The 15,853-nt window shown below is 47.8% G+C and overlaps 1 protein-coding gene across 3 annotated transcripts in view; it reads left to right on the forward strand.

Annotated features, from left to right (window-relative positions):
- Positions 1-11,786, forward strand: part of PRR5L (proline rich 5 like) — a 44,717-nt gene extending 32,931 nt beyond the window's left edge. For all 3 annotated transcript variants that reach the window (XM_082761764.1, XM_082761762.1, XM_082761763.1), the window contains 3 exons: positions 3,140-3,280; positions 3,717-3,843; positions 9,019-11,786. In XM_082761764.1, the coding sequence (XP_082617890.1) occupies positions 3,140-3,280; positions 3,717-3,843; positions 9,019-9,401 (651 nt within the window). In that variant the 3' untranslated portion in view covers positions 9,402-11,786. The remainder of the gene's footprint in view (positions 1-3,139; positions 3,281-3,716; positions 3,844-9,018) is intronic.
- Positions 11,787-15,853: the final 4,067 nt, after the last annotated feature.

The raw sequence follows: 15,853 nt of genomic DNA on the forward strand, positions 1-15,853 counted from the left end.
TATTCCCATTTATCTATCCACTCTCTGTTCTTAGCTAAGCTTGTACACCGAAATTATCGGGCTGTACTTTGTCTGGACTGAAGCTCTGGACCATTTGCAGTTGTAAGTTCTTCCATTGTTAAATCTCTGGAGCTCTGCATGACAACGCTGACAACTTGTCTTCAGATGTCTTCCTCTGAACACTAGAACAGAAACCAATGTGTCTGACTTGTCCAAACTACTTTTGGAGGGCTTATATCCAAGTTGTGCCTTTGGAAAAGCCTCTTAATATAGGGGCAAGTAAGCTTCTGGGTAGAGGACAAATGAACAACTTTATGTAAGACCCATTTACGTTGGATATTTTACAGCTGATTATTCCATTGGAATTGTTGAGCTGTGTCAGTTTTTCCTGTAGTTTTGGTGAGGGTTTCCATACAAGCAGTCTGAGTACCTTCCCAGTCTATTTTGATCTTCTGTCCCATCAAAGGAGAAGCAAAAACGTACTTCATGAGTAGACATTCTGTGAAATGCTAGCTGCCTTCTCCTGACTTTTGCCTGTTCCACGAGACGTGCTTTCTGGAGCCTTTTTAAAAATTTATTTATAATATTATTTTCCCCTTGTATTGTTTGAAAGGCAGCATGTAAAGCTCAAAGGTTGCCCTTTTTCTCTAATCTTATTAAAGCTGGCATTTCCTAAAAGAGCAAAAGACTTCTGTAAAGACAGACACTAACCTTTTTACTGTGTTTATTTTTATTCTTTCCTTGCTGCAGATGCTTAAAGGTAGGTGCTTGGCAGCTCAGACTGCACAATTATAACATCCTCCTTTTTTTTTTCTTCTCCTTTTGCAACTAACTCCCAGTCATAGAGTGACCTAATCTATTTATGTAGGGGTTTGTCTGCACTGCAGCTATCCGTGCACTGTAGAAACAGCTGAGCTAACTGTGTGTGATGTCTGCAGATGCTAATAATTCTTCCACTTACCAGAAAACCTCCTCTGGTGCTATTAAATGTCTCTAATGAGAACCTGAACAAAAACTACTGCACGGTTGGTGCAGCTTTTGGAAGTAGCTTGGTGGTGGTGGTGATGAAGCCGTGCCTATGGGATAATGGGATTCTTTGAAGTCTTAACAAAGATGCAGTAAGAAAGTCGTCACAAAATCCGTGTCCAAACGATTTTATAGAAGCTGTGATGTTAAGGGCATATTGTTATTTTCTAAATGAGGAACTGAAAGGTTACAGACCACATATTTAAAGCTTTGCAAGTATCTAAGTCCTACACAAATGACTTAAACACCCTAAATAAATACGTCTAAGGACCTGACTCAAAGTAAGCTGCCTTAGGCTACAACAAAGGGAACTGCTGGAGCCACGAGAAACCGAATCATGATTGCTCTTATTCCAGAGCAGTGCCCTGATAACAAGGTTGGCCTTTTCCTACAATTAAGAAACCGTATGTGCCTATTTATCTGATGCATCACCAAATGTAAAAAGAGGTCATCTAGCAAATCCCTTTCACCAAGCTGCAGTTCTCCATGAGCTACTCTGGTAGCTGAGGAGGCCTTTGCGTTGTTGGTTCGCCATCACCTGTGACTCCCCTGTTTTAAATGCCAACACCAATGTCAGCGTTTTGTTGTGCCTTCTGTGATCCCAGCAACTCTCCATTCAGAATGAAAGTAAGTCAGCCAAACTTGTGAGTCTGTTACCAAATGTAGTAACTAGAAGTAACTTCCTATCTCAGCTAACTTTAAACCTGAGGCTCAGAGCTGTTGCAGAAATATGACCTTTAAGCAGCCAAGTTGGTTAAATTGCTGTGCAGAGGGAAACTGTGTAAACAGGTCACTGACTTTTATATAGTTTCAGCTGTTGATGTAACTACCTGGTGTGGAAAAAGAATAGCAAGTCTTGTTTTGTTTGGCACAGAGAGGTGTTTGCATTCTGAAATGGGATATGAACTTAATGGGACTAAACTGCGTGATATAAATAAAGCGTGCAGCTGCTGAAATGCAGTTCAGAGATATGAACCCAGTCTTTTCTACACCTTGATGATTCCAAACATGCAGCGATGGTTTAAACAGCAAAGTGCTTTCACTGTGGCCAAGCTGCCTGCCAGACCACTTGCTTTAGGTCATATTTACATATTGATGAAGCTGTTAATTATGACATTAAACCCATTATGAATTAATGATTAACTGGTGTTAATTCCTTCCAGCTAAATATTTGCCTTGGTGGTTGTGTTATGGAGACTATAAAATGGCTCCAAAAAGGAGCACAGGGCAGAAATTAACAGGCTGGAGGGAACTAGGAAAACTCTTCAGGCTGGAAAGTGCTGGGCAGGGCTGGGAGGAAAATTTCTGTGTTAAGTGGGGCGAGAGGAAGTCATACGTATGTGAAGCCTTACAGAAGGAAAGACAAACACCAGAATGCCCAATGGAGTCCAACAGTGTCTAAGTGTGCTAAGAAAAACTACAACATCTTCATCTGTTAGCCCTGCTCACTCATGTTGTTGATGGTAAAGGCTACAGAACATCTTGTGGTGGAAATTAAGTTGGTTGCTTCCATTTTCTGTTCATTTTCTTTTTTTATTATTTTAAATTTTGTTGGTACAAGCAATCAAATTAGCTTTGTTCTAGCCTAAATCCTAACATCTGCAGTGGACTGCATTCTGGATTTTTGTCTTATCAGCAAGGTCTAAAGTGCAGATGTTGAACAGAAAGAGGATCCAACACAGACCAGAGGTAGGCTTGGTCAAGGAATATTCTGTACCAACATCTTCCGCTACCAAATCTTTTGCAGTTTCTCAGCTCCAAGTGTCAAATGCACCAGCTGCAGCTGTCTTCAGATGTTTGTGACCAGATTTGCTGTCAGTTGGGTTTCATGAATATCCAGTCTTTTGGGGAAATACAGGTCCCTTTTTGGCTTCACTCCAAACCTCGTGGCACCTCAGATGAGGTGTTACCCCTTTCAGAATTTATGTGGGACAGAGGCTGAGTGGGAAGCTACCAAAGAGTGCCAAAAGTCCTCACACCGAGCAGCTGGGGGGCTTCACCACAGCAGCAATGGGCAGGATAGGCCCTTTCTGTCTGTGTGCATGTATTTATCAGTGTGGTGCTCCCATGGCCCTTTACTAACTCTTGGGTTTTTGCCTCCTGTGTTTTTCAGGGTCAGGAGTTGACTATTCGTCAGATCGCTCTTCTTGGCTTCCGCGACTTGGTGCTGCTAAAAGTGAAGTTGGAAGAAATTCTTCCTCTGGTCCAGACAAAGCTCCCAGCTTCCATTGTCCAGATGCTGTTAATTCTGCAGGTGGGGGGCCTCTCGTTTGCTTCATCTGACTCCAGTAGCGATTCTTGTCCTCACCTAGCTGAAACAAATCTTTGAAAGGAGAATGGGGAAGTCAGAGGGTGTAATGAAGGGTAAACTGTGTTCTTATTTGGAAATGGTAAACATAGAAATGAGAGCTAAGTTTGAATAGTTAATGCCCTGGACTTTCCTGGAAATGGATAAGGATATTTCTGTGAGAGGGACAGGTTCTGCTCTGTTGTGTTTGCATTTTCCTTGGTACCTTGTCTCCCCAGCTAGGAACAGTCCCACAACTCTTATCTCCACATCGTCATCTACCAGCTTCTCTGAATGCCTCTTTGTGCCCCAGTTCTCTTGGTTTGTCAGCTTTGTAATGACCCAGTGAGTCCTACTCCAAGCCATGTAAGGGTAAAGTTGGCTTTTTGTGTTTGAATTTCAGAGTGTCCATGAGCCCACTGGCCCTAGTGAGGGCTACCTCCAGCTGGAAGAACTGGTGAAGCAGGTGGTGTCGCCGTACTTGGGTTTGTGCGAGGACCACAGCTTTTCTGGTGGCACCTGCTTGCTTGGTAAGATGTGTGCACCATGCACAAGCTCTTTCAAACACTCTTACTGGAGTACAAATGTCAGCTAATGTGAGGCAGTGCACATCGGTGCTAGAAAAGGAAACAGTTCATGACTACATGAGAGAGAAAGCAAAGGTTAAAGCACTCCTGAGAAGGTCCTGATTAATATGTTTCTGAACGGTGTGGTTTTTATTTTCCCTCGCTGAGTGAACTATAAAGGCCCCACCACTGTCCACACATGCAAAATCTCCCCTCTTTCTCAAGGCCGTTGGGATTTTAAAGCTGCTCTCTCTGGTCCATGCCTGATGTGCTGCCCTCACCCTCTCTTGCTGGTGTGAGATTGCACCCGTTCCTTGCCTGCCTGCTCTCTGTTCCTGCTTGCTAACCTGCACTGACTGCCTCAACTCCTGCGCTCACTGCTGCATCCACCACCCTTACAGCCAGCTGAATTCTTGTTTACTTATCCTGAGAGATTACTCTTGTATTTTTATTTTTTTTTTTATTTCATGGAGTCTTTCTTCAATCTGAGGACTCTTTAAAAAGAAAATCTGTATTTCAGTTGTGGATAGATGGGGCTAGGAGAGAGAACTGGCACTGCACTTCAGAAAGGGCGTGCTTACTGTGGAAAACTTTAGACGTGATCCAGGAGCTCTGCTCACAATTATGCTGAGCAAGAAAAGATCGACCAGCTAAGGAATAGTTCTGGCAATCCTGGTTTGGTAACCATGAAGATTTAAATGGAGCAAGTGAAGAAAGCTCCAGTCCCCCTCCTGTTCTGTGGCACTTTATAAGCTGCAGCCTCTACTTGGATACACTCGTGGCAGCCCTAAGTTAGCTGAAGACATGCAGCCTGTCTTGTATTATGCCTCAGTAGCACAGGGTGAAGGATGGTCTTATGGCAGAAGGACTTCAGGACTCGGATGATCTGTGTCAGCTCTTGTAGCTGTTGGGCAAATAAATAAGGTATCTTTTATACAAGTTAACATGGTTAGATTCTTCAGCATTGAGTTGCAGACCTCATCTGAGGCTAGATCTAGACCACAAACCCCCATAAATGTTGAGCAAATCTGTTTGGCTGTTTATGGATGCCTGCATGCTGCCGGGATAGCGTGAGGTGTAGCTGCCTGACTCGTGCTGAAGTTCCTAGCCATCCTGGGTTCCTGCCAGCTGCACAAAGCACTAGTGTCATGAAACAAAAATCCACATGAACTGGCCTTGTAAAGTTTATGTGCCTCAAAATCATTGTGCTTGCTTTGATTTTAGCTCTGATTTATTTGTGTATATTCCCAGGGAGGCCTTTTGCCCTTGCTTCACCCTGTGCTGAGCAGAAGGAAAGAAATAACTTGTGCTTGCATTACAGAGCATTGACAAAGAGCAGCACCTTTCTGCAGATAATCTTGTCGCTTTCAAAGTGCTCCTGTGGTGGTCGTTTCTTTTAGGAACTGCCATTTCTCATCAAATTTCTTTCTCTTCCTCTTTCTCTCTTTCTGTCACCTTTGTGCTTTCTCAGAACGAGGTTATTCTCCCGCTGGGCAGTCAGTAGTGATGGGAATCCCAGTAGGCTCCTTGCCATACAGTGGCTCTGTAGCAGCTCTTGTGAAACACGCAGTTGGGCCTCAGGTGTGCCTGTATTCTCACTGGAGTCCAAACTGCCACCAGGACTGCAGCCTTCAAGATGCACGGGTGTTGGGAAATGTGACTGAAGGAGGTATCTTGTCGTGGCTGCAAACAGACACAAAGCTTTGGCCTTCAAGGCTGCAGTATGTTAAACTTGATATAAACCCAGAGAGGACTGCAGCAGGAATAGGTGTGCGGGGAGCAGAGCAGCTCGCAGAGGGGATTCGAGGCAGGCAGCCTCCCTCAGCAAAGTCACAAATTACAAAGTCAAGATGGGGCGTAGGGAAGAATGCTGTATCCCCAAACCCAACCCAGACACCAAAGGCAGGCTGCACTCTGCCCACTTTTACCTCTGAGCTCTGTTGTTACCACTGCTTTGGCAGAAGCATCAGGGTGCAGTTGCTTCAGCTGGTTTGTGTTCATTTGGCTGTGCTGTGCTGCTCTCCTGTTACCCACCCTTCTTGCTTCTGCCATGTAAATGAGCCACAACCTGCGTTGTAAGGATGTATGCCGGGTGGATCCAGTTGTCTGAGAAACAATGTTTAAAGTACAAATGGGGAAGAAGATAAAACATTCACCCTATTTCCCCCACATATTAAACATAATATTATTGCTGATTTGAGGTTGCCTGCAAAAATTCCTGAAAAACTGTATGACAGTTCCCTTTAGAAAGCATCTTCTGTGGCCATTGGCAAGGTGCACAGCGGTTCCTGAGAGGTGAGATGACTTCCTTTCCTCTAGAAGCCCACGGGAACACAAGAATCAATGTTTGAGTTCTCTGCCAGCTCCTTTGCCTTCTGCACCACGATGTGGTTGTGGCTGAACTTCAGTCCCGAGCATGCTGGAGCATAGCTCTGGGCAGCAAGCGTTAACCTGAGATGCTTTTCTCTCCAGAGGACTACTCTGAGGACGATTTCGAGTGAGAAAGCTCCTAGGACAAGACCAGTGTGCGTTGTGTCAGCACTCAGCTGCTTTGTGCTTCTTTTCCTTTCAGACTTTGTCTACCCGGATGGAGTTCTGTGCCTTACAGCTCTTGTGGTGACTTGGTACGATGCATACATAGCGTTACAGAGGTGAGGCAGTGCCCCACTGCGTAATGAGATAAGAGAGAGATAAAGGACAGGTGGCTCGCAGAAAACAAAGCTGGAAAGTGTCTCACAGTCTGATGCTTCTCAGCCATCGGTTCGTAGCTGGAGGTTGTGCAAGAGCTGCAGGCTGTTTGAAATTTTACAGGGAACTGTGATTGCTCTATCAAGCAATTAAAGGGAGGAAAGTAAAGCAGTAAATGTATATTCAGAGCTTAGCTTAATTTTTATCTGGCTCTCATCGTAAAGGATTTTACCTTTGTTGCACAAAAATCATCTGTGGAAGGCATTGCTTAATGCCTTTGCTGTTGTGGGGAGAAAATACCACACGTGGACGCACGTTCACCCTGATTCATGGGTGGTTTTGCAAGCTCAGCTGCAGTGTGCCTCCTCTGCCCTTGCGGTGTATCTGGGTTATGGTGGTTACTTCAGCCTCACGGAGCTCAGGGCCTTTGCTTTATTTTGCACACAGCAGGCAGCACAGCGCGCCTGTTCCATGCTGCTACAGGTCTGGGGGGAAGAGTGCAAACTGCTGCAGTAGGTGATGGAGTAAGGGACACTTGTTGACCATTTTGCCACAGAAGCCAGGGATGTAGCAGCAGAGGATGTCAGGACCAATTTTCCAGCGTCCGTGCCCGCAGGGTAGCCAGGCTGGGCAGGAGTAATTAAATGTTATTGCTTCCTTCTCTGTGCTCGCTCTCAGTGGACTTTAATCTCTCAGGTCATCGGGCTCGGCTGTTTCAGCAGCACTAAAAGTTTACACACAAGCTGGCATTTTTTTTCTCACGGGAACATTTTTATTTATTAGGTGAACATCAGGCCATGGCCATGATTTTTCTTTTCCCTGTATATCCCAGCTTTTTGGGAAGTGCTGCAAGCTGTCTCTGTTTAAATGAAGCATGTTTTCATATTTAAATGTGCTGTTTAGGAACAGAGAAGAGCAAAGATTTTGCCTTTGCCTGCAAAACCTTCAGTGATGGAGTCTGGAGAATGGGCAGCTTGGTGCATGGCTCAGTTCAGCTGGATCTCCTCAGGCCTCTCTCGCTGGCCAAGAAACCTCTGCGCAGCTGAAGGCAAGGCAGGACAGGCAGAATGGAAATGTTCATTTGTGGAATGGGGCACTGTGATGAATACAACCTCGGGAAGCTACTGGCCTCCCTTTAGCCTCTCAGCCCCAGAGCTGAGCAGGTCTGGGTCTGGCAGTGCCGGTGCTCAAAACCTCGTCTGTGCCTTCCCTGAAGTGCAGCAGGAACCAAACCATCCTAATGAGCACGGCTGAGAGCAGCAGGGTGAAGCTTTGTCATTGCCTGGCTGCTGCCAGTGGTGGGATTTTGGCTGCTCAGCCACTCCTCCCTGTAACAATCCCAAGTTTGTTTTCTGCCTTTCTCACTGATGCAAGCTTCCAAAACTGTTTCATAACCTTCCGCGATGAGTGCTCTGCTTTGAATTTTGTTACTGTCTCTTACGCTTTGCGGTCTTGGAGGAAGTATTGTACGTAGTCTGCAAGGCTTCTGACTTCAGGAAACGAGACCCTGTGCTTCAAGGAAGTTGGTGAGATGCACACGCAGGCTGGGAATAGCTTTGTCAGCTGCCCTGGGGGCAGGTCACGGGGTGTTCATCACCACACGGCGATGCTGCGTGGTGGTGGCAGACAGGAGGTGAGAAGTGATGGTGTCTGATTAAACCTGCCAGGGGACCCAAGGCAAAAACCCAGATGCCAGCTTTTCTTAAAATTTTCAGTGTCAGAACTGAAACAGCGCTCATGAAGTGGGGCTGGGGACCATGCCTGGGGCTCAAGTTTTAAACCAGGAGACTCACTTGTCCCCCTGAATGGTCTGTCCCCCCCCAGGCTGTTGTGCTGTGCACTGTCAGGTGTTTTCAGTGCCTAACCCCAAATGCAGGCGTGTTTCAGAATTGGATGAAATGTTCTTTTCCTTGTGTGATCTTTAAAAAAATGCAGTGGGATGGTGCTACCTGCACAGCCTTTCCAAGCAGCCAGAGAGGCAGTGCAATGGTGGCATTGGGAATGTCAGGTTGACACCAGCTGATGGCATCTCCTGAGGGAAAATTTCCAGATAAAAGGATGGCGAGTCAGGTCTGCACCAAATGTTCCTCTGGGAACTTGTGCCACTGATTTTAGAGAACTTGCACGTGGGAGCTTCTGCTCTGCCCTCACCCTCTCTGTACATTGGAGGACAATCAGGAAGCTGAAGAATGCTCCTTTGCTGCACCCATTGCTTTTGGGCTTGCTTCTCTTGCAGGCAGCAGCTCTGCTGCCTGGCAGCGGAGTGGGGGGTGTTTCCTTCCCAACCCCCTGGCAGGATGCCCTGCAGCGCATCTGGGCAGTGGCACCAGGATGGCAAACTCAGCGTGGCTGCCAGCTGAGCGCTCTCCTTTCCCTGCGGCCAGCCCCGCAGCTCAGACAAGGCTTTGCCCGAGCCCTGCTGATGGTTCCTGCTTCCTTCTTCTCTTCCAGAGCGGCGCTACTCCAGGTCCCGTCCCAAGGCTGGCGCGCTGAGCTATTCGTCTCACCTGGTGACGAGTCGGCAGCCCAGCGAGATGGCCCTGACGCCGCTGACAGAGCAGGAGGGGGAGGCTTACCTGGAGAAATGCGGCAGCATCCGGCGCCACACCGTCGCCAACGCTCACTCGGATATTCAGCTCCTGGCGATGGCCTCCATGATGCACACGGGGATGGTGATCGAGGAGCCAGACAGCAGCGACAAGTGCCTCCTCCTGCAGCCCAGCTTCAGCCACAGGCAGTGCTCCAGCGAGCCCAGTATTGCTGACGGGCCTGAGGCCGTCATGGCCGCAGGGAGGCAGGACTCTGCAGAGCTGAACTGCACCTCGGTCAGCTAGAAGTCTGGCTGAGGAGAGGAGGACTGCGTGCACTAAGCTGGACAAACTGTCTTGTCCCTGCTGGGGAAAGAGGAAAACTCGTGTTTGCTCCTCATTGAAACGGCCTCGTGGGACCTAATGTCTGTTTGGGAATGCTCGATTTGTTTTTCTTTCCTGTGATCGTTGTTGACAGAGGTACCAGCCTGCTCCCGAACAAGCACTGAGGGCTGCAAAGCTGAGTGTTGCAGCCTACTTTATATAAGCTTTTGTTCTGTACTAGCCCAAACCTCCTGAGCTCAGGTTTCCTTCTGTTTCCCTGGTATGATATAAATTAGCCCCTTTCTGCTTTTCTCTGTCTTTCTTGGTTTTATGCTACTCGTTTGCTCTTTGCTGCTGCAGTAGAAAGCCCCGTGTTGAATGCTCTGGCTGCTTCTGGCACTGGAGTGGGAATGGCTGAGGACTGCATTTTTTTTTTTTTTAAAGTTGAACTCAGGGGTGAAACCACTTGTGCCTTGCAGTAAGGTCTGCTCAGACGGCTTGTGAGAGAAGGAGGTCCTTTGCTTGCCTCCCATGGGCATGGGTTTCAAGTCCAAATCTGAAGAAACCAGATTTTTTCCCCCTGTACCTGAACAGAAGTGAATATACGTGGCACCTCAGACGAGCACTTCAAATGTACTTTTAGTTCCAGTAATGTCTTTGGGGGGTGCTGGTGTAAACTGGATGCAAAGGAGGGAGGTGTAAATTAGAGACAAAATACAGTCCTGAGCATCCTGGCACTCGGCATTAATTTTCTCTCCAGATTTTGGCAGTGGTGGGGCTGCAATGAAAGGAAAAACCTAAACGGATCCCTTCAGAAAGGCAGTGCTCAGCAGCGTCTGCACTCCTGGTGTGGGAGAGAACTGAAGGCTCTCCAGGCTGGGCCGTCCCCGTTCCAGCCCAGGAGGTGACATGCAGGATTTCATCCTTGGCTGCGCTGCTGCTCCCGGCACGTGCAGATTTGGTGAGACCAAAGACAACCAGCGGGGTGCAGAGAGGAGCCCGTCTCTGTAGGCCATTCGTGAAGTGCTTCTGACCTCCAGTGGTGTCTGGCTCAGTGCAGCCTGTCTCTGAAGGTAAAGCGAGGGCTGTTTGCAGCCTTTGTTTCTGGTTTTGTTCTGAGGATCAGGAGTGGGTCCAGCTTGGCAGTGTCTGCGTGTGCCAGGCGCTGCAGCCCGCGGTGCCCGCTGTGTAGCCCCGCTCGGCGCTCACACGCTGCTTCTGTGGGAACAGACCCCATCTGTTCGAGCAGTCCCCCGGGAAGCTCTGCTGATGTCTTGCTAAGCAGATCTGCAAGTGTAATTATGGGCTTAGAGGTGAACTGAAACGCTGCCTTAAACGTCAAATCCCATTAAAAAATATGGATATAACACCAGTGCCACTAGAAACCAGTCCTGTGCTACTGACTGCACATGAATCTATCCTGACAAGGAAACAGAAGGTTAGGCGGAGAGCCTTCAGGACGTTTCTTTTTCGCACGCTATGCCATCAGTTAGAGTTTGCCCTGCTGCCGGTGGGCACTAAGCACCTCTGCTGCACTGAAAGCACAGCTCAGACTCATCAGGAACTGGCCTCAGGAGCACGTGCAGCAAAACACAAGCAGGTGATTATTTTGTAACAAAGCATCTGAAATAGCAAAGCGTCGCTGAGCATCAGCTCGCGCTGATAAATAAAGGTGTTGCTTTGCTTCCTGTGGTTTGCAAGCCTTGAGATACTTGCCCGGGCCTGTGTTTTCCTGCAGTCACCTACAGCACCCTCGCTGCTGGCCTCTGTGGAGATGCAGTGCTCTGACCGCCAGCTGTGCCGACATGCTGAAGGACAGAGATTCAGCCGAGCTGCCTGCCTCCTAGGAGGAGCGCACACATTTTGGGGGGGCAGGAAGACGTGGCTGTAAGCAGCCTTTCCTTTAGGGAGATTCTAGGTGCAACTTCCTATTTCTGAATTGGACTGATCAGGCCGACTTATTTGATGTTGTCTCTTAGCTGTTGGGGGGCCATGTGGGGAAGTGGCATCCTCGCAGCATTTCAGTTCATTCTTACAAATGCTTGTCTTCTCTTTGCTTCTCTTCTCCTTCCCCTTCTGTAAATACCCAAACCGTTCGGATAAGTGAGCAGCGCCCTCTTTTATGATGAAAATAAGAATGATTTATTTATTTCCTGCCATACTCTTGGATCATCTCTAGGGCTAATAGGAATCCAGTCCTGGTTTTAACTTGAATTTCTTTTATTGTACATGTATGTGTAATTTGAGTTATTTTGATTTTGTACCTGTTGTTTTGCAAAAATTTGCACCGAGCCACTCTGAATCATGCACTTCCCCAGTTGTTTTGATTTTTAGGGAAAATTAAAGCTGGTGGCTTTCCTTTGTAAATTGAAGTAAACGAAACTTGTTCTGTAAACAACACTGAGGGTCTGGTCCTGAGCACTGCTTCTACAGGCACGTGGGAGGCACAAGCCTCTGCCAGCACCTACCTGCTACCAGCAGACTGGGTGTACCTGGAAGCCTTTGGAAAGGCTCCGTGATGGTGGCAGGAGGCTGGCACCGAAGGACCACTGGGGAAGACTGAGGGGCAGCTCGGCGCCCTGCACTCTGCTGAGGATGATCGCAGCCTGCTGAGGCCAAGCCCCTGGAAGGCAAGAGCAGAGCCTACCCCTGGGTGAGTGCAGCACGAGAAAAACTTTCATTTTGCACATGGGTATCTGCTCTCGCATTGCACCTCCTCTCAGCTCACGGCCAGGGTGCAGGGCAGATCTCTGCTATCCTGTGTTCGTCCATGTTAGGAAACCTCCTGAGTAAGCTGTCAGGATGGGAAGAAGGGATTTCTCTCACCACTTCCAAATGCCTGTGTGTTATTTCCTAATTAGACACGTATCTAGATTAAGTTACTTAACTGATTCTTCCATCTCACTGAATCTTCCTTCTGTCAGTGTTAGCCCCTTCTGCCTTCTCTTCCTAAGGTAAGTGATTCATTCTCTATGTCCATGAGACGCTGTCAGACACTTACTGAGAGGACCCCAGCAGAAGGCTGTTCCCAGTATAACCAGCCTCTCCCCCTGCCTGACATGCGAGCAGCATGATTTATGGCCATCAAGCAGAGCTTCTTCAGCCCCCAGCTGGCTGGGCAGCAACGTCGGAGCCACAGGCTGCCATTTCCTTTACAAAAAAGCCCCAGTGCCCACCTAGGGCTGGGAACAGCAGAGCAGGTGAGCCACGATCCAGCCCCTTTCCCACAGACTCATGAATCCTCCGTGTGTTTTGGTGAGCAGCCTGTTTCAACAATGTTTGGGGGGAGATGGGAACGTACACGTTCCCATGAGCATGCCCTTTGTGGCAAACCACCCTGTTGTGAGAGAGCTGTGTGCCTTGTACCAAGGCTGGGGGCTCACCCACAGCCAGCTGCCTTCGCTCTCACAAACACCAACCTCCATAGCAATGTCGTTGTGAATTGTGCTCTTCATTTAAAGTGGCTGCCGGTCCTTCCTTGCCTATAGAATGTACCCAAAGATACCTTGAGCACCTGTGTGAGCTACATCCAGTCGCTGTTCCCAGCTAAGAAAGTGTGCTGTATAATTGTTGTGTCAGGTTACTCCTCCCTGGGATGTAAGTTAGACCCCTCCAGGGGATGCAGCCTGCCCCAAGCTCTTCTCCAGGTCTGGTGAGAGCTGTTCCAAGCACAGAAGGAGTGGTAACTCAGGGTGTATGACTAGTTCGGGCTGTGTTTGTCAAGTCCAAATGATAAAAAGAAACAGCGATTACAGTGAGGAAATAAGTGAATTGAAAATCAATTGTTGTCAATCGATAGTTCCTAGATGGGTATGGCCAACACCCTCTCTGGGCCATGAATATGGGTGTGTGTGTGCAGGAGACACCTCCACGTATGGGAGGATGTATCAGGAGAGGGCAAGGAAGGAGAAATACATGGACATGCAGGTAAAAAAATAGAGTGCTAGATTAATTTTTCACAGAGAACTGACATAGCACAAGGTGACGTAGAAGCCTAATTACTTTTTGGTCATCAGACTTTTCAGTCAGCAAAAGCAAATTAAACCTTTTAAAAAGCCCAAAACAAAACAAAACAATGGCTTAAGGGTCTCATCTACCCTGAACTCAGACCACAGTACAGAGCAGCTTTGCAGTAGCTGTAAATTGTAGCAATATTCAGGGAGCTGCTCTTTAAATCGTCTGTTATTAGGCTTCAGAGCTAACTCCCATTTATGCCAAGAGCCAGTTCATAATTCTTGTGGAATAATTATTATGGACTGTATAGCAACAACCTCTGTTACACTGGCAAATTGCTTGGAGTCACCGAATCATTCTTTCTGAGCTAAATATTTATGAAGACAGCTGCATTGGCTCACACCCAGAAGTTTGCTGCAGTTGCTATTATCACTGGAAAGAAAAATCATTTTTTTTTTTCTTTTTTTTTTTCTTTTTTTCTTTAAACCTGAGAACATGAGTTCTGTGAGGATTGCTTGGGCTCTTCAAAGAGTAGACAGGCTGGTTATGAGATGCTCAGGCTTAAAGTCAGTGATGCAGCAGGACTAGCTGGAAAGTAATGGAGTTTATGTATATTAAATGTCAGTGAGAAACCACAAGATCGGTGCCATACATCCTCTTCACTGTATGACTCTTAGGATGATTTATAACCGTTATTGGTAAGCAAGCCCTCTTCCACTGTGGATTTTTAATCCACTTCACACTGAACAGCTATTGACTAACCTATATTGATGGTTCTTGGAGAAGTCCTCCCTTCACTCTTGTGTGTCTCAAAGGGGCAGTTTCACTATTACAAGAGCTATCTGCTGCCTTTCTTCAGGTTCATGCTCAATGAATTATCGTTTATCTGCTGTGTGGTTGCAAATGAAAAGGTGGGAGAGGCTGTTCTGAAGGAGGGAACTGATGGCACATGTATCTGGAAAGCTCCCGCATACTCAGATTTGTGTCTGAGTACACCTGGGTGTCACCAGGTTGAATGAGGAAGGGCCAGGTCATGAAGGAAGACAGAAGGGAAAAAAGGAGTAAGTGTGTGCAAAAAGTCCACCTTAGCTGGTACATGTATATGCATTGTGTTTACGAGAAATACCCTGCTCTAATCCTGGTTTTTGCCTTGGTGGAGATGGGAGCTCAGATGAGCATCTGGGACTTTTAATCTTGGGGATTCAGAATGACTTTCCTTTACAAACTTGCGTGAGTGCTGGGGAGACAAGAGAGGAGGGGGATTTTTTGTGATTTTCCCCTGTCCTGTTTCTTTTCAGAAGATAGCAGGGAGGGGCAGCTATCGCATGCTGAGCAACACATGTTTTGATAGCTCATAGGAGATGGAGCTCCTCCATGCTGTCCAGCCTGGTGCTGGCTATCAGTCTTTCCTGAGGGCCTTAAACGTGAGATGTCTTTCTCCCTGAGACCTGGCGGCAGGCTGGAGAGGCAGAGATGGATGCCCAGGTCCTGAGCGCAGACCAGCTGGAGCTGCTGGCCAGGGCTGCTGGGTCTGTGACAAAAGGAGGTAAGGTCCTGAGCAGCTCTGCTTGTGGCAGGCTGCAGAGGTTGTGCAAACACAGGTGTGAGGTTTTGCGGCTGTATCACGATAAATAATTATGTTGTGGCTTGGTAAGCTTCCCCAGAGGCAGCAATGCGCCGGGGTGACAGTGGGTCACACAGTGCTGCTGCCTGATTCCCTGATTCCTCCCCACCCCAAACTTTGCTGTTACCCAAAATCTCATCCCCTGCAGCATCCAGCCTCTCGCCTTCCCCTTTGTCCCCTCCTAGCTTATTGAAGTGCACAAGCTGGCCTGAACAAGGCCCTCAGAGAAAAAGAAGAGCTCCTCTTCAAAAGCTTATTCCTTTATCTTTCCATGATGCTTTAGCTGACCCACTGGCTGCCCGCATCATTACTGCCATCCTCCTTTGCTCCTGATGTACAATGTGGAGCGGAAATTGGTTAAGATCTGCCCCCTCTTGTCTCTCCTTTTTTCCCCAACCAGTTGTCATCAGCTGCAGAGAGTGATGCCTTCAGAGGGCAGCAGCTCTCTGCCCACACCTCCGGCTTGGCGGTGGTGATGAGGACTCAGCTCCATGTTCAAGAGGTGTGAGGGTGTGTGCAGCTCCTGTCTGCTGTGGCTGTTTTGGGGGAGGAGAGCACCCACAGGCCAAGCCTCCCAGTGCTCAATGCCACAGGCGGTCTCTGAGGCAAAATGGGGATATGCACTCTGATATGCAGGAGATGACGTTTTTGGGTTAGCCACAGCCGTGCCCATAGTCAGTGAATCCTTACAAATTGCTTCCTATCCCCCATCTTCCTGGTCCTGCCACTAATGCTGGCATCTCGGATTTGCTTTGGACGCGGGTAATTGAGTGCAAAACCCGCAATGCTGTTAGAAAGCTGCCAGTGAGAAATGTACTATGAGAAGCTTGGGTGGGAGAGGCCTATTATTTAGGTC

This window comes from Aythya marila (genome assembly GCF_965140915.1).
Source record: "Aythya marila genome assembly, chromosome: 5".
Classification (NCBI taxonomy): Eukaryota; Metazoa; Chordata; class Aves; order Anseriformes; family Anatidae; genus Aythya; species Aythya marila.